The 25,350-nt window shown below is 35.3% G+C and overlaps 1 protein-coding gene across 7 annotated transcripts in view; it reads right to left on the bottom strand.

Annotated features, from left to right (window-relative positions):
• Positions 1–25,350, bottom strand: part of SLC9B1 (solute carrier family 9 member B1) — a 76,459-nt gene that overhangs the window by 4,604 nt on the left and 46,505 nt on the right. For all 7 annotated transcript variants that reach the window (XM_070614121.1, XM_070614123.1, XM_070614120.1 and 4 more), the window contains 6 exons: positions 23,764–23,934; positions 22,464–22,606; positions 21,220–21,347; positions 6,133–6,308; positions 2,392–2,498; positions 1,405–1,554 (listed from right to left, as the gene is read on the bottom strand). In XM_070614121.1, the coding sequence (XP_070470222.1) occupies positions 1,405–1,554; positions 2,392–2,498; positions 6,133–6,308; positions 21,220–21,347; positions 22,464–22,606; positions 23,764–23,934 (875 nt within the window). The remainder of the gene's footprint in view (positions 1–1,404; positions 1,555–2,391; positions 2,499–6,132; positions 6,309–21,219; positions 21,348–22,463; positions 22,607–23,763; positions 23,935–25,350) is intronic.

The following is a 25,350-nucleotide window of genomic DNA, read 5'->3' as shown; positions in this document are numbered from 1 at the left end:
ACTAGAATGACCTACAACTAGGATATACAAGTATGTACTGAGGCTGTGGGGAGAAAAAAACAAAAGAGGAGGATTGGCAACAGATGTTAGCTCAGGGCCAATCTTCCTCACCAAAAAAAAAAAAAGCATTAAAAAAGAGACATCAGGGGCTGGCCTGGTGGCGCAGCGGTTAAGTGTGCACATTCCGCTTCATCGGCCCAGGGTTTGCCAGTTCAGATCCCAGATGTGGACATGGCACCACTTGACACGCCATGCTGTGGCAGGTGTCCCACATATAAAGTAGGGGAAGATGGGCACGGATGTTAGCTCAGGGCCAGCTTTCCTCAGCAAAAAGAGGAGGATTGGCAGCAGATGTTAGCTCAGGGCTAATCTTCCTCCAAAAAAAAGGAAAAAGAAAAAGAAAAGGAAAGAAGAGAAAAAAAAGACATCAGAAACAAAGTTGAAGATAAGCAAAAATTATACACAAGATGTATATAACAAAGGATTAGTAGCCCTAACATATAGAGAAACTCTATAAATTAGGAACAAAAAGCTAAAGAAACCAATCAAAAAATGAGCAAAGAATATGAATAGGTAGTTAAAAAAGAATATATGAAGAGAATTTTACCTCATTACTAATCAGAAAAATGTAAATAAAGAATAACAATGTTATATAGGTTCTTATCATAAGATTGTAAAAAAAAAAAGGAGAGCTAGTGATAATATCCAGGGTTGTTGATGGTTTGAGGTATTGGGGACTCTTCTACACTGGCGACAGTAAGTAGTGTAAATAAATAAAATCTTTCGAAGGGATAATTTGGCAGCAGTCATCAAAACAGAAACATACCATGTCTAAATTCAGCAATTCCAGTTCTAGGAATCTGTTCCTAGAGAAGTGCTCGCACATTTGCAAGAAGACACGCAAACAGGACTGCTCGTGGCAGCACTGTTCATAACAACAAAAAACAGCAATGATCTAAATGTCTATAAATAAAGGATTGATAAGAGGAAATGATTAATTCTGAGAAGGGGGTTTGATATTTTGGAGTGGTGTGGGAAAAGGAATCTTTTACATTTTGTTCTATATGTGGACCCTCTGTATTGTTTGAATCTTTTATGAGCATGTTTTCATGTATTAATTGTATAACTAAAATTTTAATGAATAAAATAGTTAAATCAATAAAAGTTATGTAATCAGATTGCAAAACTTGGAAAAAGAAAGAGGCTTGATGTGATAACTCAATTTCTGATTGCATTTTAGTGTATTTCCAGGTCCTTTTTTTTCCTAAATATTTCATTTCCTTGGAGACACTAACTTCTGGAACACCTTCCAACTAGAACAAGGAGATTTCCTAAATGTCCATTATAAATATTAAAAAATGCAGTTATTTTATTTAAAAAAAATGGTGGATTAAAAATATTCACCTTTTCTTTGGACCAACTCATCCCTGCGATGAAAGTCAGCACCAGCGTGCACAGCCCTCCAGCCCCGTGCAGACCCAGGCGGTGGCCGCCCAGGACAGCAGACACGCACAGGCTCACGAGCAGGAACGCCCTCTTCAACGAAAGCCTCGTCTAGAATCAGACAGATATTTAGAAACTAACTTACATTAATATGTAATACACTATTTGCATTATCTATCATGTATGATTGACCCTTTGATACCATGTCTCTATATTTTATATTAAATAACGTCTAAAAGTTTGACTTCTTCACCAAAAATGTTAGCAGACTTAGTATCGTGACCAAACTTTCAATTATTGTCTCATCATCTGCCACATCTTTGATACTAATGTCAGTAAAATGGTTACAATATTTTAACTAAGTGAAGAAGGAAAAAAAAAGAGACCCATATAATGTGTAATTCCATATAACATATCCAATGAATTAAAAATAAATTTCTGAATATCTCTTTAGCTAAGACAATGGTTAGGGGGAAACATGGAAGTTGCGGGAATACAAGAGTGATGCACACGCTGCAAGGCAGGAAAGGGTTGAACCTGTCAGTGTTGCCATAGTCAAAGGGAGCAGGAGTGAACTTAATCAGGGAATATGGAGAGATAAGTGGGAATCTATATCTCCAAAAATGTTCAAGGGAAAGTTTGAGGGAAAAAAGGTTAGGAAAAACTGTCAGGAGTCAATAGGCAAGTTAGTGAAGAAGGGGTGGGGTGGAATGGAGAGGGTACTCTGAGTTGAGTACATTTTCCTGATATTCCTTATTTGCCAAATTGCCATTGCCCTGCACCAATCACAACTGTGCTTGGGTTTAAGCAGAGTAGTCACTGAAGGCTACTTTTGGGAAAGAGAATTGAATATTAAATTTAATACTTCATAGATCTTCCAAAAGTTCAAATTTTTGAAAGAAATGTCTAATACTACACTTCTAGAAAATAGATTAATTTTTTATTCACCTGATCTCCACTTGGAAAATATCGAAGAAAAAATCCCAAAAGAGTTCCAACCAGCACACCAACAAGTACGTCCCAAAAAGAGGCTATGACGTTACCCAGTATACCACCTGTAAAAGCACACAAGCAGGAAAACATTTCACAGAGAAACATTCTAACACGCCCAACACAGCAGAAAATCAAATCGAGGTGCTTCTTGAAGAAAGGCACATATTTTATAGAACAAATATACAAAAATAGACTTTTAATATTTACATATGTGAAAATATACACAGATTTATTTGATAAATTAAATATGGACTCTCAAATAATTTATATTTATACACAACTGGGAAATGTTCATTGAATAAATAGGCCAGAAAACAAAGAAGTGATAAGCCACAAAGTAGTCCCCTTACACACCCAACCTGAAGCACCAGGTGAGGTAGAAGAATGGACAGAGACCGACAAAGGAGCACCTCTGGCACCTAGCACCTGGCTGGTAATGTTTCTTCTCTGATGTACTATTAAGACAAAGATACAAATGATTTAAACATAAAAAGAACAATAAAACAACAACATAAAAAAAGATTTATTCCAGGGTCAATTCTAGGAATATTCAAGGGTCAATTGAGTTTCCAGTATATTTTATGTATGCATATCTGTAGCTTATTATAATAAGCTTAAAAAAATGATCCTGGGTCACAAAAAAGTTCAGTTATGCTCTGTGAATTTAGGTCAATGCAGCATGTAAATATATGTATTTTAGAAATATTTTTTCATTAAAAACAATAAAAATAAGGGGTGACAACAGCAAAATGATGGAATGGCAAGCCCCAGAACCTCGATCCCCCACGGAGACACCAACTTAACAATATACAGTCCGAAAGCCTTTATGACAGTCTACAAACCAACTAAGAAGTTGCAGCAAGAGAAAAGTGAGTCATCATATCCACAGGAGCACTTATAACATTACCAGGGTATTTCACAGTGGAAACCTTAAAGGCCAGAAGAGGGTGGGATGGTATACTCAAAGTGTTGAAAGAAAAAACCTGCCAACCAAGAGTAGTATTCCACAAAATTGTCCTTCAAAATGAAGGAGAAATGAAAACTTCCCCAGATAAACAAAAGCTGAGGGAGTTCATCACCACTGGCCTTGCATTACCAGGAATGTTAAAGGGAATCCTTCAAGTGGAAATAAAAGGACCTTCGATAGCAACACAAAAGCAGACAAATATAAACCTCTGGTACAGGTAAGTATGTCGATGAATTCAGAATTCTGCAATACTGTAACAGTGGCGAGTAAATCACTTTTAATTTTGTTATAAAATTTAAGATAAAAGCTTAAAAAATAACTAACCATAAAATTATGTTAGCGGATACACAATATAAAAATATAATTTGTGGTGTTGATAACATAAAGCGAGGAGGATGAAGTTCAGTTGTTATCACTTTAGAATAGATTGTTATAACTATAAGAATGGAAAAAAGATACTCCATGCGAATAGTAACCAAAAAAGCAGGAGTGGTCATACTTATATCAGACAAAAAAGATGTTAAATTAAATACTGCCACAAGAGATAAAGAAGGACATTATACAATGACAAAAACGCCAGTTGACTCAGAAGACAAGGTTAGATCTCAACATTCGCCATATTCCAAAATATACACGTATTGGAGATCTATTGTGTAAAACCTTGAAAGTCCGTGAAATTTTCAGTGACAGTTTATATGGTTAGGAGGTGGGAGAGGATTTTCTGAGCATCTACCTGCTGGGTTTTTCACTTTTTTGGTTCTCCTCAAATTAGGTTTGGTCTCCTGTAGCATGTTCCCATAGCATCCTATCCTACGTGATATTCATCACCTTTGTAATTATCTGTTTAATATAAACTCCTGGAGAACACGGCCACATGGTCTTCTGTGTCTGCTGTGTCAGCGGGCAGTACAGGGTGGAGCTTAGAAGTGCGGGTCTGGGGTCAGACTGCCAGATTCACATCTTGGCTACTCTACTCATTGGATCTGTGATTTTGAGCAAGGTACTTAATTCTGTTCCTCAGTTTTCTTATCTGTAAAATAAGCATAGAACTATTGTGACTATTAAATGAGTGGGGACATCTATGGAACTTGGAGCAAGTACCGAGCAATTACTCAATAAAAGCCGATACTGTTGTTCACTGTTTATCCTCAGAGTTTGGCACAGTGTTTGGCACGGTGGAAGAGCAGCACAAAAAATATTTTTTGACATAATGACTGATACCAGTCACGTAGGAAAAGACTGCCAGATTAGACAATAAAAAATTTAGAACTTCTGAATGGCAAAAAAAGAGATAAAGTTAAAAGGCAAATTACAAATTGGAAAAACTATAGGATATAAAACAAAGGGTTATAATTCTTAATTTTATGCAGAATCCTGACAAATCTAAAAGAACAAAAGATGAATACATCTATAAGATAACAGGCAAAAGATTTCAAGAAAAGCAATTTATAAAACCTCCCATTTGAAGAGGCCTCATCTTCCACCTCTCCAATTAGCAGAGGTAAGAAAGACTAGTATACCTATTTTGAAGAAAATGAAGAGAAAGTGGTAAGTTTGTGCACCCTGGTAGGAAATGATATTGTGACAATATGTTTTAAAAAGCTTATAACTCTATATACTTTTTAGCTCAACAATTCCACTTTTAAGATTAAGAAAATATTAAGTAGGTACAACTATTTAGCTACAAGATGTTCAACCAGGCATTATTTTAATAGGAAATATTGGAGTCAAATTCAATTTTCAACGGCTTAAGTAATTATGATGCAGCCAATCAAATAATATGCAACCATTAAAAATGTCATAGAAATATATTTACTGAAAAGAAATGTGTGATATAAAGTTAAGTGCAAAAAAACTCAGGTTACAAGAAAACATGGTCCATGTTCAATAATTTCATAAGAATATTGAGAGAGAAGAGAAAGAGAGTGTGAGGGAAAGAGAGAAGGAAAGAGGGAGAAGTCTGGGTGGATTTACATCAAAATATTCAGAATTATTATTCTTGGGGTCACGAGTATTGCATATTTTGTTTTTATCTTTTCCTTTTTTTCCTTCTTATGTATTTACATCTTGTGATTTTAAGAGAAACTATATATACTACTCTTCAACTTAAAAATATTTTGGTGCTTCAATAATACAGAAGACAATTTCAAACATTGCAGATAATTAAAACATTACTAAATTTGGAAATGTTTACTTTCACAATTTCTGCAGAGTGATATTCAAGACTAAATATCACCTTTGGATTCAGAATTGGTGCAGGATATTGTCCCACCACTACCAAAAAGGCACACAATTGTCCACTCCCTGTATACTTAAGTTGTCTTAATAATAGAGCAACCAGTTATTTATAATGATGGCCAAAAAGGTACATTTCAAAAACATCTACTAAATATATTAGTAGTACTAATAATATTGCTGCTTAAAATTTTCTATCAAAAACTGTGATAACATTCCAAAGTAATATGATCAGATAAATGGTAATAATATAGGTTATAAAATTAATTGAAATACATGATTATTAAAATGAAATCATTTGTGTTAAGCAGTGGTTTCTTAACCCATTGAAATTTCTTCCCTGGTCTAGAATGAGCTTTCTACAAAGAATAAAAGATGTTAAACGTAAATAAGTCATGGTTTATAAATGGAGCAGTAAAGCTGGAAACCTTGTTTGAAGAACTAACGCAGAAAGAGCTATGACGCTACGGCAGCTGCTGTATTTTCTTGTTCACCTGTGGAAAAGACGATGCTCAAGCATGTATTGAATCCAGTGATAGCCAGGATGTCTTCCAAACTGCTAGCAGCTATTAGTAAGGTTGGAATGCCTTTCTCAATACCATATCCTTTTTCTTGCAAAACCAGCATGGAAGGGACGACAACAGCAGGAGAGACAGCGCCTAGTACAAAACTGAGAGAAAGACTTTGAAAACCAATTTTAAAACATCCTTTTAACCAAATAGTGTTTTATATTAAATTTTACAACAAGTATGTTAACCTTTACAGCAACTTCAAATGGAACAATTCTGCTTTTGAGTGAATGTCATTTAATGGTGGTAAAACTTTTCACGTATTTTTTAGTGCTGGCTAAAATTTTATAGAGATTTCATCCAAGATGTTGGGCTGAGCACAGTTGCAGCCTCTGCTGCCATCCCTAAATCCTCTGAGATAAAGATAGAAAAGTAATAGAAAAACCCATAACCTAACTGGAGAAAAGAGAGGAGTCCTCAAGGGACAAGAAGCTACGTGTATCCCAGGAAGATAAGAGACAGAGAGTTTAGGATCGAAAAAGGAAACCATAAGCCAAAATGTGCATAAGTAAAGATTGCTACAAAGATATGGTGTACTTCTAAAAATGCTCCAAGCCCAGAAACGGCAGATGCTGGGAGCAGGAGGGACCTCTGAGGAAATCAAATGGGTGATTATTTGGAGTACCACTGTAAGATGGCCAGACAAGTGTACTCTCTACACCATTCCTACCTCTTGATCAAGCCAATAAGGGACAGAGGTGTCTGCCCCAAAGAACGAATAATGACTGTGGGCACCCAAGTTATGAAGGCGAGAGAGCAAATTCCTGGAGTGGTTGATGACACCCGTGAGGAATAGGGAAACTGCTGCCCAGAGTACCTTCTGTCAGTATATCTCATCCAGAACCTTGCCTCATCTTTTCCACATTCAATTTATAAAGGCTGAGGTGTACCCCATGGAAAGATGCTCTTGGGGCCCCACCAGAGCCCATTTACCAGGCCAGTGCATACATCCCCCAGCTGCTGCTTGTTGGCTGCTGACTACTGACACCTGCAGCTTTCCAGGAGCCTCCCCCCATGACGAGAGCTTACTTGGGGATGCCTAGGTTTCCCCACCCCTACCCTCCTACCCTCCTTCCGGATAGCTCCTGCCAATGACTGACTGATGTGAGGGTCTTACAGGTTAGCGCCTTTTCCCCTGGCTGTACAACCTCTCTGGTACATTTTACGCTCAAGATTGCCCTGTGTACTCAAGAAGAGTCTAGAATTCTCTGAAAACACATATTTGCCTACTTCAGTGGTTCCTGAACTTTACTGCACATTGGAATGACCTGGTGTATTTTTTATCTGTTGCTGTATAACAAATCATCCCCAAATTTAGCAGCTTAAAACAACAAACATTTATTATCTCACAACTTCTGTGGGTCAGGAATCTGGGTGTGGCTTAGCTGTATGCCTCTGGCTCAAGGTCTCTCACGAGGTGGGTGGGTGAAGACCTGCTTCCAAGTTTATTCACATGGCTGCTGGCAGGCTTTCAGTCTCTTGCCATGGGGACTTCTCCTCAGGGCTGCTCACGACATGGCAGCCGGCTCCCCCTCAGAGAAGCAATCAAAGAGAATGCAAGAGAGAACATGCAAGCTAGAAGCCATGGTCTTCTCAAACCTAATCTTACAAGTATATCCTATCACTTCTGCTCCATTCTGTCCGTTAGAAGCAAGTCAATAAGTCCAGCCCACAGTCAAGAAGAGGGTATTACACAGAAGTGTAAATATCAGAAAGCAGGGGTCAGTGGGAGCCGTCCTAGAGGTTGCCTACTGTGTACTTGGAGACCTTTGAAAAGTACTAACGCCTGGCTCCCGTTTCAAGACATTCTGACCTGATTTAGGATGGAATTCGACTAGAGTACTGGAATTTTTAAAAAGTTTTTTAAAAAGACATAATATAAAATTTACTCTCAACCATTTTTAAGTGTACGGTTCGGTAGTGTTAACTGTATTCATATTGTTGTGTAACAGATCTCTAGAACTTTTTCATCTTGCAAAATTGAAACTCTATACCCATTGAACAATGACCCTTGTCCCCCTCATCCAAAGCCCTGGAAACCACTATTCTACTTTCTGTTACCAAGATTTTGACGACTCTAGTAGTTTTTGTCCTGGCTTATTTCATTCAGCATAAATTCCTCAAGGTTCATCCATGTCGTAGAATGTGACAAGATTTCCTTCTTTTTTACAGCTGAATAATATTCCATTGTACATATACACCACATTTTCTTTATCTATTCATCTGTCAATGGATATTTGGGCTGCTTCTACCTCTTGGCTATTGTGAAAAATGCTGCAATGAACGTGGATGTGCAAATACCTTGCTGAGATCCTGCTTTCAATTCTTTTGGATATATACCCAGAAGTGAGATTAATGGATTATATGGTAATGCTATTTTTAGTTTTTTGAGGAAACTCCAAGCTGTTTTGCATAGCAGCTGCCCATTTTATATTCCAAACAGCAGTGCACAAGTGTTCCAGTTTCTCTACATTTGTGTCAACACTTGTTATTTTCTGGGGTTTTTTTTTTTTTGGTAGTGGCCAACCTAATGGGTTTGAGGTGATATCTCATTATAGTTATTATAGTTATTTTTTTTCCTTCTTCTTCTCCCCAAAGCCTGCCAGTACATAGCTGTATATTCTAGTTGTAGGTCCTCCTGGTTGTGCTATGTGGGATGCCCTCTCAGCATGGGTTGATGACTGGTGCCATGTCCACCCCCAGGCCCCGAACTGGAAAAACCCTGGGCCACCGAAGAGGAGCACGTGAACTTAACCACTTGGCCAAGGGGCTGGCCCCCTCATTGTAGTTTTGCTTTGCATTCTCTAGTGATTATAGATGTTGAGCACTTTCATGTGCTTGTTGGCCATTTGTATATGTTCTTTGGAGAAATGTCTATTCAAGTCCTTTGCCCACTATTTAGTCAAGGTTTCTTTTTTTTTAATTGTTGAGTTGTAGTTCTTTATATATTCTAAATATTGATCTTTTCGGATATATGGTTTGCAATTATTTTCTCCCATTCTGTGTGTCGTCTTTTCACTTTGTTAATTGTTGCCTTTGCTGTGCAGAAGTTTTTAAATTTTATGCAGTCCTATCTGTCTGTTTTTGCTTTTGTTGCCTGTGCTTTTAGTGTTATATCCAAGAAATCATTGCCAAATTCAATGTCATGACGCTTTTACATGTGGTTTGCTGGTTGTAATATTCTTGGTTGGCAGGTTTTTTCCCCCAGTATTTTGAATATATCACACCATTCTCTTCTGGCCTGCAAGGTTTCTGCTGAGAAATCCAATTGTTATCTTGTGGGAGCTCTTGCTGCTTTCAAGATTCTCTCTTTCTGTGACTTTTGACAGCTTGAATATGTGTCTCAGTGTAGGTCTCTTCGGTTTTATCTTAGTGGGGATTCTTTCAGCTTCTTGAATTTGTATGTACATTTCCTTCCTCAAATTTGGAAGTTTCTGGCCATTATTTCTTCAAATGGGCTTTCTGACCATTTATCTCTCTCTTTTCCTCCTGGAACTCCCATAATGCATAGACTTGTCCATTTAACGGTATCCCATAAGTCCTTTAGGATCCCCTTACTTTTTTTTGTTTGTTTTTCTTTTTGCTCCTCTGACTCAATAATTTCAAATGACCTGTCTTCGAGTTCACCAATTCTTCTGCTTGATCCAGTCTGATGTTGATCTCCTCTAGTCAATTTTTCAACTTAGTTATTGTATTCTGCAGCTCCAGAATTTATTTCTGGCTCTTCTTTTTTTTTTTACAGTTTCTATATCTATGTTGGTATTCTCATTTTGTTGATGCATCATTTTCCTGATTTCTTTTAGCTCTTTGAGTATCTTTACAATGGTTACTTTGCATTATTTGTTGAGTAATTCATACATTTCCATTTGTTTAAGGTAGGATTCTGGAGATTCATTTTATTCCTTTGATTGATCCATGATTCCCTGTTTCTTTGTATGCCTTATTATTTTTTGTTAAATTTCTTATTTGAAAAAATGGCTACCTCTCCCAGTCTTTATGGATTGTTTTCACTAGGGAAATGTCTTCACCAATAAGACTATCTAGAGAATCTATTGACCTCTCAAACCTTTCTGGGATGTGTCTTCTCTGGGCTCGGGTGTGTTATCTCCAGCTGAAGAGTTTTGCTGTTTTCTACTCTGGAGCACCCTTGGATGTCTATCTGAAGTAATGCAATATCTCTGGAACTGTAACAACCCATAGGACTCACCTTTGTTTTCAGTGGACCTCAGGCATCCAAAGTGTGCCACTCACTTTTCTGTCAGTGCTCGGTGTCAGGTAAGACAGAAATCAGTCCTTTGGGTAGCCCCTCAAAAAGCTAGCATGTAGGACACATGTTCCAGCTTTTTCTTTCCTTCATGAGGGGGAAGTCCTGAGTTGGGAGTTTTCTCCTGATTGCCCCTTGCTGTGCAGGAAGGGGTATAGGGTAAGGTGAGTAAGTGCAATGAAATGTCCAAATTGCTTCAGTGTGCCTCTTCTTGGCCTTGTGTTTACATGGGATGCTGTAACCTCTCAAGTGGTTTCTGGAGTTCTCACAAAGGTAACCTGGTCCTTATATTGTTAAGTCAGTGTCTCTGTGGGGGAAGGAGAGCCTGGGGCTTCATATTCTGCTATCTTGCTGACATCATTCCTCTTAATCTCGGGATTTTCAAAAGCTCCCCAGGTGATTTTAATGCATGGCAAAGTTTGGGAACCACTAACTTTTCCCACAGTCTTATCTGGCTTCCTTCACTTAGACGTTTCTACTGAGAGCCCCCTCAATAAATCACTTGCATAAGAATCTTAATCTCAGCCTGAGCTTCTAAGGTACCTTGCTTGGCAATGTGACTGGCCTGTTCCCTGAAAGAGGGCAATAGCAAATAGATAAAGAAATCACAAGTTAATAGGGAGTTTCAAATACAAAAATGAGTACCTGTTAAAGTATCACCAAATATTTGGGAAAAGCCAACACTTTGAATTGAGATACTATGTTCATTAAATGGGAAAAATTTATCCCTGAGGAAAGAGATATACTAGAAAGAGAGAAACCAGACCATGACTTCAGAATAACTGTAAATATCCTCAGAATCATGAAAGTATAGTGCATCAATCCATAACATTTCAGCTATAGTTCTTAGAAATTAATCAATGCAAAAATTAAAGAAAGAAATAGGTGATATGGACATAGCTGAAGAGTGAGTTAATAACTAGAGAAAATTTTCCAGTGTGTACTGCAAAAAGACAAGAGGTGAAGAGTCTAAGGAAAAAATAGATATGGAGGAGGGAATTACAAAAGGACTTAATAAAAGACAACTGAGGAGAGACCAAAGATATATCCAAGACTTGGTGAAAAAACACACAATCCTCTGATTGAAAGATCTCATCAAATATTGAGTAAAATAAATTTTAAAACAACATGGATGGACCTTGAGGGTATTATGCTAAGTGAAATAAGTCAGAGGGAGAAAGTCAAATACCATATGATCTCACTCATAAGTAGAAGATAAAAACAACAATAAACAAACACATAGCAATGTAGATTGGATTGGTGGTTACCATAGGGGAAGGGGGGAGGGGGGAGGGTAAAAGGGGTGATTAGGCTCACGTGTGGTGATGGACTCTAATTAGTTTTTGGGTGGTGAACATGCTGTAATCTACACAGAATTCGAAATATATTACGATGTACATCTGAAAACTATATAATGTTATAATCCAATGTTACTGAAATAAAATAAATAAAATAAATAAAAAAATAAAAAGACCCACCAAAGGATATAAAGGAATTGTTTTTAATTTAGTTTTAAAAAATGCCTTTACCTTTTAGAAATGCATACTGCAGGATACAGGAGTGCAATATCATCATGTCTGTAATTTACTTTAATATTAATTAGGGATTGTTAAGTTTAAGTTAAGGGTATTTAGGTGTTCATTATATTATTCTGTCTACTCTGTTTCATGTTTGAACAATTTCACTCAGAAAAAAGACCTATCTGAGAGTGTTCTTCAAACTTTAATACACAAACAAAATTACACTAGGATCTCATTAAAATGCAGACTCTATTTCAAAGTTCTGGGGTGGGGCCCAAGATTCTGCATTTCTAACAAGTTTTTAGGTGATACTAGTGTTTCCGGCTGAGGAACATACTTTGCATAGCAAGAAATTCTTTATAGGAAAAATTCAGAAAACCAAGCTTCCAAAGAGAAAAAAAATTAGATTAGACTACCTAAAAAAGGAATTAATAATTAGTTTGATAAGAAAATCCCCATGAGCAAATTAATGCAAATAGATAACAATGATATGTTTAAAGTATTGAGGGAAAATAATTTTGAACCTAAAATTTAATACTAAGAAATATGGAAGTCATTTTCAGACATTCAGTGATGCAGTTTATCATCCACTGATCAGTTTTAAAAGAACTAGAAGATCAACTCACCAGGAAAACAACTTAGTAGAAAAGAAAGGAGATCAGAAATAAAAGGATATAGGCAGGATTGTATGGACATTAAGAATAAAGCCTCTAAAACTAAAGTTCTGGATCCACCCATTAGTTGTCTGACCTTAGGAGAACCAGGTATCATCTCTTTGTCTCAGTTTACATACAAAAAAATTTGGAACACTTCACAGGGCTGTTATGAGGATTAAATAAGTTACTAATTGTCAAGCACTTCACAAAGTTCCTGGCACATGGCAAGCATTATATAAATGTTTGCTACTACTATAATTATTATGATTATCGTTGCAAGAAACAATGATGAGCAGCAAAGCATTGATAAATCTATAAAAGTGTTTATTGTAAAGAAAACTTAAAAATAATCTCAGACTAAGGCTCTAGATTACATCAACTGTTGAGAGAATATATGAGGGAGTGGAGAAAAGTAAAAACATGCTATAAATTTAAGTGCATGTTTTCCAAAATTATAGGTAATCACTAGCGGAATGACTTTCTAATTTCTAAATAGTAAAGGAATAAACAAAAGTGAAACAAAGAAAATGCTGTTAATCCAATGAAAGGTAGGAAAAGTGAAAAAGAATGAAAATCATAAGAAAGTATATTTTAATAAGTAAAATGAAAGCATTAAATTGATCTCTAATGAATTAGATGGATGGATCTGTTTAAGACAGAGCCTCTCTGACTGGACTGAAAAAGTTCAGCTCTGAGTTGTTAGTAAGGTATACATCTAAAACAAAATGGTACAGGAAAGTTGAAAATTATAAGTATGATGACCAAATTGGATCCATTTTATGAATGAAAGTTTGGCTTACATTAGAAAGTTAATGAACATAATTCACTATAATAGAATAAATGAGAAAACTCATATCATCTCAATAGAAGCAAAACAATCATTTGATAAAATTCTACACCTATTTACAATAAAAACTTTCAGCAAACTAAGGATATAAGGGAACCCATAATCTAATAAAGGGAAGCTACAAAATACTTATAACAAATATAGGATTGAGACAAAGATGCCTACTATCACCACTTCTAATCAACATTATATTGAAGGTCCTAATCAGTGCCATAAGGAAAGAAAAATAGATTGTCTATATATATTGGAAAAGAAGAAGTAAAGCTGTCATTATCCATAGATAATATGGCTGTACATGTAGAAAAGCCAAAGCAACCTACAGATAAAATTTGAGTTAATGAGTATACCAAGGTTGCTGGAGACAAAAGCAATATGGAAAATAAATAAATTAATGTTTATTTATTTATATTAATGAAATATTAATTAATAAATAAATATAAGCAACAAATCATAAAAATGTAAAAAAAATAAAGGTACTATTTATAATATCTTTGAAAACTATCAAATGCCTAGAAATAAATCTAATTAAACATATGCAGGACCTCTGTGCAGGGGAAAAAAAACCTGATTAAGAAAAATTAGAGAATAAATAAATCAATAGAGGGGCAGACCATGAGCGTGGATTGAATAACTCAATATTGTAAATGTATCATTTGTCTCCTAATTGATCTATAGATTCAATATAATTTCAATCAAAATGTTAATTTTTGGTGGAGATTTACAAAGTGATTCTAAATTTACATGGAAATATAAAGGGTTATGAGGAATGAAAACACTTTTGAGGAAGATAATAAAAGTGAGTGTTTTGTTCTATAAGATATCAAGACTTATTATAAAGCTACAGTAATTAACACAGAAGATGACAAATAGGCCACTGGGAAAGAAGAGACAGTCCAGAAACAGACCCATAAAAAGCACTGGAAATAGAACAGACCATATGGAAGAGAGAATTGGTGAACTTGAAGACAGGAATCTAGAAATGATTCAGGTGGAAAAAGAGAGAGAACTAAGATTTTAAAAAATGTAGAAATTCTATGAGAATTATCTGACTCCATTAGAAAGGGCAACATAATGAGCATCCCAGAAGGAGAAGAGAGGGAGAAAGGAGCAGAGAGCTTATTTAAAGAAATAATAGCTGAGATCTTCCCAAACCTGGTAAAGGACTGGATGTACAAATCTATGAAGCTAATATAACACCCAATTATCTCAACACAAAAAGACCTTCTCCAAGATACATGATGATGAAACTGTCAAAAGTCAATGACAAAAAAAGAAGATTAAAGGCAGCCAGAGGAAAAAATAACCAAAAACCTACAAGGGAATCCCCATTAGGCAATCAGTAGATTTCTCATCAGAAATTCTACAGGCCTGGAGAGAGTGGAACGATATATTCAAAATATTGAAAAATAAAAACTGTCAGCCAAGACTACTCTATCCAGAAAAGTTATCCTTCAGATATGAAGGAGAAATAAAGGACTTCTCAGACAAACAAAAGCTGAGGGAGTTCATTGCCACTAGACCTGCCATACAATAAATGTTACAAGGAGCTCTCCTACCTGAACTGAAAAGACAAAGGTGTACAAAACTTTGAGCAAGGTCATAAATAGAATCAGAAAAACACAACTCTATGTTAGAATAGATTAATAAGCACTTAATTATAACATAAAAGTTAAAACAGAAAAGGAAGCATTAAAAATAACTATAACCACTTCAATTTGGTGATGCACTCACAATATAAAAAGGGATAATTTGTACCAACAAAAACATAGAAGGGGAAGAAGAAAAGGAGAAAACCTGTATAGGCAAATGGAGATAAGATGCTATCAGCAGAAAAAGGACTATCCTATATATGAGACCTTCTATGGAAACCTCATGTTAACCACGAATCAAAAATTCAGAACAGAGACAGAAAACATAAAAAACACAGAAAACTGAGAAAAATATCACAGTAAACCACCAAAGTAAAATGGAAGACAGAAACACAAGGAAAAAGAAACAGTGGAAATACAGAGCAATGAGAAAACAAAAGATAAAATGGCAGTATTAAGTCCTCTATATCAATAATCATCCTGAATGTAAATAAGTTGAATTCACCAACCAAAGGACACAGAGTAGCTGGGTGGATTAAAAAACAAGACCCAACAATATGCTGCCTTCATGAGACTCATCTCAGCTCCAAAGACAAACATACATTCAAAGTGAAAGGATGGAAGATGATACTCCAAGAAAATGGCAACCAAAAGAAAGCAGGTATAGCCCTACTTATATCAGACAAAATAGACTTTAAGACAAAAAAATAACAAGAGACAAAGATGGACATTATCTAATACTAAGGGGACAATCCATCAAGAAAACCTAACATTTATCAATATACATGCACCTGACAAAGGAGCACCAAAGTATATGAAGCAATTATTAACAGACTTAAAGGAAGAAATTGACACAAAATAGTAAGGGACTTTAATACCCCACTTACATCAATGGATAGATCACCCAGACAGATAGTCAACAAGGAAACACTGGCCTTAAATGAAGCATTAGACCAGTTGGACTTAATAGATATATATAGAACATTCCATCTAAAAGCAGCAGAATACACAACTAGAAGGACCCACAACTATAATATACAACTATGTACTGGGGGGATTTGGGGAGAAAAAGCAGGAAAAAAAAAAAGATTGGCAACAGTTGTTGGCTCAAGTACCAATCTTTAAAAAAAATAAAAAATAAAAGCAGCAGAACACACATTCTTCTCAAGTGCACATGAAACATTCTCAAGGATAGACCATATATTGGGAAACAAGGGAAGCCTCAATAAATTTAAGAAGGTTGAAATTATATCAAACATTTTTTCACCACAACAGTATGAAACGAGAAATCAACTACAGGAAGAAAGCTGGAAAAGTCATAAATATGTGGAGAGTAAACAACATGCTACTGAAAAACCATTGGATAAATGAAGAAGTCAAAGGAGAAGTCAAAAAATATCTGGAGACACTTGAAAACAAAAATACAACATGCCAAAATATGTGCGACACAGCAAAAGCAGTACTAAGAGGGAAATTTATAGCAATACAGGCCTACCTCAGCAAACAAGAAAAACCTGAAATAAACAATCTAATATTATTCTTAAAGGAACTAGAAAAAGATGAACAAACAAAGCCCAAAGTCAGTAAAAGGAAGGAAATAATAAAAATCAGAACAGAAATAAATAAAACAGGGACTAAAAAGACAAGAGAAAAGATCAAAGATTCTAAGAGCTGGTTCTTTGAAAGATAAACAAAATTGAAAAACCTTTAGCTAGACTCCCTAAGAAAAAGAGAAAGCTCAAATAAATAAAATCAGAAATGAAAGGGGACAAATTACAACGGACACCTCAGAAATACAAAAGATTATAAGAGAATATTATGAAAAGCTATACACCAACACATTGGCTAACCTAGAAGAAATGGATAAATTCTTAGAATCATACAACCTTCCAAAACTGAATCAAGAAGAACTAGAGAATCTGAATAGACTAGTAAGGAGATTGAAACAGTAATCAAAAGCCTCCCCCAAAACATAAGCCCAGGACCTGATAGCTTCTCTGCTCAATTCTATCAAACATTCAAAGATTTAACACCTATCCTTCTCAAACTCTTCAAAAAAATTGAAGAAGTGGGGATGTTTCTTAACACATCTTACAAGGCCAACGTCACCCTGATACCAGAACCAGACAAGGACAACACACACAAACAAAAACTACAGACCAATATCACTGATGAACATAGATGCAAGAATCCTCAAAAAAATACAAGCAAACATAATACAACAATACATTAAAAGGATCACACAGCACAATCATGTGGGATTTATTCCAGGGATGTAAGGATGGTTCAACATCTGCAAATCAATCAACATGATACATCACGTTAACAAAATAAGGAACAAAAATCATAGAATCATCTCAATAGATGCAGAGAAAGCATTTGACAAGATTTAGCATCCATTTATGATAATAACTCTCAATAAAATGGGTAGAGAAGGAAAGTACCTTAACATAATAAAGGCCATATATGACAAACACAAAGCCAATATCATACTCAATGGTGAAAAACTGAAAGATATCCCTCTAAGAACAGAAACAAGACAAGGATGCCCACTCTTGCCACTCTCATTCAACATAGTATCAGAAGTCCTACCCAGAGCAATTAGGCAAAAAGAAAAAGAAAAAGAAATAAAAGGCATACAAATGGGAAAGGAAGAAGTAAAACTGTCACTATTTACAGATGACATGATATTACACATAGAAAACTCTAAAGACTCCATCAAAAAACTGCTAGAACTAATAAACAAATTCAGTAAAGTTGCAAAATCTAAAGTCAATACACAAAAATCTGGTGCATTTCTTTACACTAATGACAAACTATCAAATAACTTAAGAAAACAATCCCACTTACAATCCAAGCAAAAAGGATAAAATACCTATAAATGTAATGAAGGAGGTGAAAGACGTTTATAACGAAAACTAGAAATTGAAAGAAATAGAATTTGAAAGAAATTGAAGAAGACACAAATGAAAAGATATTCCATGCTCTTGGATTGGAAGAATTAACATAGTTAAAATGTCCATACTTCCTAAAGCAATCTACAGATTCTGTGCAAACCCTATCAAAATCCCAACATTTTTCACAGAAATAGAACAAAGAATTCTAAAATTTATATGGAACCATAGGAGACCCCAAATAGCCAAAGCAATCCTGAGAAAAAAAGAACAAAGTTGATTTCAACTCCCGGATGTCAAAATATAGTACAAAGCTACAGCAACTAAAACCTCATGATACTGGCAGAAAAAACAGACTCACAGATCAATGGAACAGAACTGACAGCCCAGAAACAAAGCTACACATCTATGGACAGTTAATCTTCGACAAAGGAGCCAAGAACATACAATGGAGAAAAGAAGGTCTCTTCAATAAATTATGTTGGGAAAACTGGACAGCCACATGCAAAAGAATGAAACTTTTGTGTATCTGATACCATGCACAAAAATTAATTAAAGGGAACAACCTAAGTGCCTGTCAATGGATGAGTGAATAAAGATGATATGGGGGGGGCTGGCCCCGTGGCTGAGTGGTTAAGTTCGTGTGCTCCGCTGCAGGCAGCCCAGTGTTTCGTTGGTTCGAATCCTGGGCGCAGACATGGCACTGCTCATCAAACCACACTGAGGCAGGGTCCCACATGCCACAACTAGAAGGATCCACAACGAAGAATATACAACTATGTACTGAGGGGCTTTGGGAAGAAAAAGGAAAAAAATAAAATCTTTTTTAAAAAAAAAGATGATATGGTACATATACATACATATATGTATTTATAAGATGAATAAGTTTTGGGGATCTAATGTGTGGCATGGTGATTATAGCTAATAGTGCTACCAGAGCACTATTATATTAGCTATATATATAGCTGTATTATATACTTGAAAGTTGCTAAGAGAATATATCTTAAATGTTCTCATCACAAAAAGGAAATGATAATTATGTAATGAGATGGGGGTGCTAGCTAATGCTATGTTGGTAATCATTTTGCAATATATAAGTGTATCAAGTTAACACATTTTATGCCTTAAACTTACATAATGTTATACGTCAATTATATCTCAATAAAGCTGGAAAAAATAAAAATGTCTGATGGCTTGTAACAATTAAAAGTATGCAATACATGAATTGAAAATTTCACATGATAAGACTAACAGAAGATTGAATGCTGCAGAAGAAAAGATCAGTGAACTTGAAGACATAGCAATAGAATATATCCAAAATGAAGCACAGAGCACAGAGTTACCAAAAAAAAAAAAAAATTAACAGTGTATCAGGGACCTACAGAATAATATCAAGCAGTCAACACATCTGTAATTGTAGTTCCAGAAAAAGAAGAAAGAAATGGGGGACAAAATATTTAAGAAATAATGCCTGAAAAATTTCCAAATTTGATGAATAACCATAAAACTACAACCTGATACCACTACACATCCAGTAAAAAATGCTAAAATTAAATAGACAGACACTATGGAGTATTGTAGAGGATACAGATGGCCTGGAATTTCATACATTGCTGGTGGGAATATAAAATACTATAATACTTTGGAAAACTGTTTGACAGTTTCTTAATAAAATTAAACATTGTCTAACCATATGACCCAGCAATTCTACTCCCAGTTATCTCCCTAAGAAATGAAAACAAATGTCCACACAAAGACTCGAATGCATTATTCATAGCTGCTTTATTTGTAATAGCCCCAAACTGGACACAATCCAAATATCCATCAATGAGTGAATGGATAAAGTTGGTAGTATATTCATACAATGAAATACTACTCTGCAATAAAATGGAATGAACTACTAGTCATAATATGGCTGCACCTCAAAAACAACTTGCTGACCAAAAGAAGCCAAAAACAAAAGAGTATGCACTGTATAATTACATTTATTTAAAACTCTAAAAAAATCTAATCTGTTGTGACAGAAGAAAGATGAAGGGTTGCCTGGGGCCAATGTGGAAATAGACTAGGGTGGGACACAAGAGAATTTTGGGAGGTAATGAAAATATTCTGCATTTCAGTTGTGCTGGTGGTTACATGGATATAAAAATTTGTCAAAACTCATTGAAATGTTCACTAAAAATGAGTGCTGTTTTTATTGTATGTAAACTATACCTCAACAAAAGTAATTTAAAAAATCAGTAGCTTTCTTGTCTATCTGCAAAAACTAAAACTAATTAGAAAATGTTATGAAAAAAATTCCACTCGCTAATCAATAAAAAACACAAAATACCTAAGAAAAAAACTATGAAGATAGTCTAGACCTTTAAAAAATTATAAACATTGTAGTACTTAAGATAACAGCTGAATAATTGTAGAGACGTTTCACATTTGTGGATGAAAAGCCCAAATATTATAAAGAAGTCATCTGTCTCCCAAGTTAATTTATTAACTCAGCGCTGTGCCAATTAAAATCTCTCAAGACTTTCATTAAACTTGACTAGGTGATTTTAAAATTCATTTGGGAGAATAAGAGCTTAGAATGAAAAACCAAGTTAATGTAAAAGACACTGCTTTGTTAAGGTAAAATAGTTAAAACTGTGTGATAGTGACATAAAAATAGACAAAATAGATTGGAAGAAAATAGAATATGAAGCATAGAAACAAATCTATGGGATTTGTTACATGATAAAATTGACATTTCAAATCAGTGGGAGAAGAAAGGACTTTTCTACAATTGGTGTTGAGACTACTACCTGTTCATGTGGAAAAAAAATGTATCTAGATTCCAACACATAATAAATTCTAGCTGCTTTAAAGAATTTTAAAAACTGAACTTAAAAATTTAAAAACTGAACTTGTATCTATATAAAATATCTCTCATATATATAATACATATAGTGTATAAGGAAGAGGCCATCAGGTCAAGGAATAGAGACTAATTACAATGTAGGGGAGAAGAAATAAACTGATGAAGTGAATTATCTTGGCATTAAACATTTAGGGACTAGGCATGTTTGTCAAGGATATGGTAGATTTAGGACCTGGCTCTGGTTCTGACCAATTGATTTCCAAGGTTTTCTACCACTGTGAAAAGAATTTTAATGAGAAACTTTTCTACACAATATTCTGAATATTTCAATAATTTTAAACCAGGCATCCTTAACTGAATATTTTCATAGGGAAAAATGAGAAAAAGTTACCCTAATAGAAATCCCCACTGCCAGGGAAAATTCATAAGGAAGTGGGAAATAACAGCAGCTGCACATGCCTCCATAAGGCATGGACCCATAGACATTCTTAAACAAAGTCCCTTTGAATGCTTCAAAGCCTGAAATACAAACACAGTCACATTTAGACAAATTTATAATGGCCAACTAGAAAATTATTTAAGCCTATATTGAAATATAGAGTCTTTTTTGAGTAATAAGCTTTTACTAAACTAAATCTCCCAAATGGTCCCACTGGGCTTGAAATGCTAATACAGCTCATTTTATATGTCATCATAGATCAGAATATAAACTATTTTCATATTTTATAAAAGATATTTTAATTATTAAAAAAGATCCAATTCTCTGTGATTAAACAACTATTTCTACCTTCCTTAATCTTCTTAGTAAATAGCATAATGAAAGTATCCTACAGGTTTATTTCCATCAGTCAAATTTTAAAGATGAACTGTTTAATTAACTTAATAATTACAAACAGAAAATATCAACATGCCAAAAGAGAAAATCACTTAAAAACTACATAATTAACTAAAATGGAGAACTTTAAAATTTTCTCATTGTTTCAAATTTTCTAATGGAGAATATAGTAGATTATCATTGTCTATAATTATTTATGCTCTTGAGATATTTCCACTACACTTAAACATTTGCCACATTTATCTGAGTAGCTGTTATATTCATGAATAGTTATCTTTTTAAAGTCCAAATAGATTTATAGTAGTATTTTAATAAATATTTTTAAAGATTAGCTTTTACAATAATGCAAAGATAATCACGAATGTACTTCTGTGAGAAAAAATCATAAAACAAAAATATCATTGAAATTCTTAATCTCTCTGAAAAAATAAAACAAAATAAAAGCAAAAACTTTTTATGGGATGACCTTGTCCTTTGTTAACTGAGAAGTAGTTCTCCATAGAAAAGCCACAACTCCCAAATAAGACAAATGATGCATAGGGATGTTTGTCTTTGCACAAGGAATTAAAGACTATCTCCAACAGGCATCAGACGGACAGTGGTTTCTCTTCTGATCAGTAATAATATGACCAGACGCAGAAATTAAGGTGCCAATATTTCTGCAAAATTTTTGTTCTTTATTTTAGTTTTGTTTACAGACTCCACTTGGAACAGCCATAATAAAAATTCTGCCTCTTTTTATTTTCCACCAGCTTTTAATATTTAAAATAGCTTTACTCAAGGTATAACTGAAAATCTACCTGTGGATCGAGTCCAAGCCCAGCTCGTATTAGGATAATGGTAAGGGCAGTGTTTCTTAAAGTTGAAGACCACATGTTACTAATATGGACGTGCTTACTGATGAATGGAACATTCCTGATGGTAAAGCCAGCTAGTAACATCCCTGAAAAGAAAGAAAACAAAGCATATCTGATTCAGTTCATTTTTCCAAGAGAGAAAACAGAAATGTTTAATTTCCCCTCTTCAAACACACTATGTCTCTATAGAAGGGCAGGTTACATACAAGTAGACGAGGCAGCATAAAGAAAGGAAGAGAGGTAAGAAATGACATTTCTCAATAGGGTACAACAAGTAATTCAGTGTTGCTGGAATGTAAAGGGTGAGGACAGGCGGGGAGAATGGGCAGGAGGGGCCAGACTGCAGAAAGATACCCCACCCCTGCTCTGGCAGCAGAAGGCACCATGGCCAAGTTTTAGGTGGGAAATGACACAATGAACCTTGCATTTTCTATGTGATGGTCTTGGTGAATTAGATAGACATAAAACTGGAGGAGAAACTAATTAGAAGGCTCTGCCATAGTCCATGGAATATGCGGAAACAGCCTAAGCCAGGGCAACAGTAGAAGTTTTGGAGAGGAGGAAAAAAGATTCAATGAATACTTAGGAGGTGCTGAAAGAGTGGTATGGACATAGAAAGGGTGTTGGAAATAAGGTGGAGAAATTATCTCTATTGACAATGTACTGAATATTTGGATGTACTCAATACTTAGAAGAAGGAGACACCTCTGATGGAAGTTCTTCCACTAATTTTCCTCTGTCCAGCTGGAGACTTATATAATAAAGGCAATGAAGAAATAGAGCACAATTCTGGTTAGCCAGAGGATGAACCCATGAATATGCATAGTGGAGATGCCCAAAACCTACAGGACCTTTTGCTGTCCTAGTCATTATAATATTTATATCTTGTAACTGTATTTGAGTTAGGTTATCTACAGAAAACTTCAGTCATTTCTAAATTTTTCCTTTTCTATAATACATAAAATTAATTTAAAAAATCTTGCTAAATAATACAGCAAAAAGAATAATTTATTGAGTATATTTAAATCCTTTAAAATATATTTCAGAAAAAAATATGTGTATAGAGAGAATAAATACTCTACAAAAGAGCCATATATACACATATATAGTAAATACATATATAAAAAGGTATATGGGTCATATTACATTGAAATATTTCTAAATTATATCTACTCTGACTAGAATATGTTCATAATTTACATATAGTCAATAACAAAGAAATAAGAGCTAATTATACACTTACCAAGAAGAGGTGGAAGTTGAGGCACAGAAGGTACTCTAATGAGTTCCAAAAGTTTCCCCCCAATGATGGCACCATAAAAGATAATTAGCACTCCAAATAAATTTCCACCAGGGAGAACTTCAGGGCCTGAGAGTGACCAGGTTATACACCATATCATAAAAAGTATAACTCCTGAAATATAAAAAAGCACATATCTATACATCTATATAGACATAGATATATACATATAACAGATAAATTCTATTTTATCAACTGTCTTATTACTTAATGTCATATTAATATCAAATATATTACTAGCCATAATACTATGTATCATATACAATGATACATAGCATAGGCTTATGTTGCATGCTAGTATGATTGAAGAAATATCTGTATAACATATATTCCAAAATCTCTGTCAATTTATGGGACAAGTTTTAATCAAAGCATTTTTATTTTAAAAAATAATTTAAACTAGGAGTGACATCAGTGACATGGCAGAGTGAGCTCACCCAGGACTCTCTCCCTTCCAAATTACAACCAAAAAGAGCAACTGTTTTCCAACAAAAAAAATATCCTAATAACAGAAATCATCAGAGACCCACAGCAGTCAAACAATGGAAGGCAGAGAGGCTGGAGCCACCCTCAGAGGAGCTGGAATGGCATAAGAGAGAACTTCACTCCCTCCCCTAGAGACTGGGATCACTGCCACCGGGGAGGGAAGGGGCCGCGTGTCCACGGGATTGTCCAGGACTCCCACTGCTGGGGCAGTGGAAACCCTCTAACAGGGAAAGCTTGCACGTGGGGGGACACCATCAAGCCAAGGCCCCAGGAAACCAGACAGCAAGAGCTGAACAAAATCCAGGTCTGCACACAAGAGAAAGTGCCCATCCTCCCCCAACCCGCGCTGCATGCCACCATCACGGCTGAAGGCGGAGGGCTCAGAACATGTCACTCTCAATCTCCATCTAATGGCGACAGGCTGTAACTGCAACCAAATAATAGCACCATGCACAAAAACCGCTCCTCTACCATCCAGCAATTTATAAAGCTCCATCCAAAAAGAAAACAATAAAAACACAGAAGTACGTCCTGAGGACTTGGAAATAGGTAAACCAAGTGAAAATGAGTTCAGAGTAGCTATCATCAAAATACTCAGTGAGGTAAAGGGAAATATAGAGAATTGAGTCAATGAGTTCTGGAGTTACTTCACAAAAGAGATTGAAACTATAAAGAAGAATCAATCAGAAATACTAGAGAAGAAAAATACAGTGGATCAGATAAAACAGAATACGGATTCCCTGAATGCCCGTGTAGACACCATAGAGGAGCAAGTTAGCATAACTGAAGATAGACAAGCTGAATGGCTCCAGACAGAGGAAGAAAGAGAACTAAGAATTTTAAAAAATGAAGAAAATCTCTGAGAAATAGCTGACTCAGTGAGAAAATGCAACTTAAGAATAATCAGAATTCCTGAGGGCGTGGAAAAGGAAAATGGAGCAGAAAGTGTGCTCAACAAAATAATACAAGAGAACTTCCAAAATCTAGGGATTGAGAGAGAAATGTGTGCAGAGGAATCTTTCAGATCTCCTAGATTTGCCAATG

Source organism: Equus przewalskii, chromosome 3 (genome assembly GCF_037783145.1).
Source record: "Equus przewalskii isolate Varuska chromosome 3, EquPr2, whole genome shotgun sequence".
NCBI lineage: Eukaryota > Metazoa > Chordata > Mammalia > Perissodactyla > Equidae > Equus > Equus przewalskii.
The sequence above is the reverse complement of the archived record's forward strand: the minus strand, read 5'-3'. Positions and strand labels throughout refer to the sequence as shown.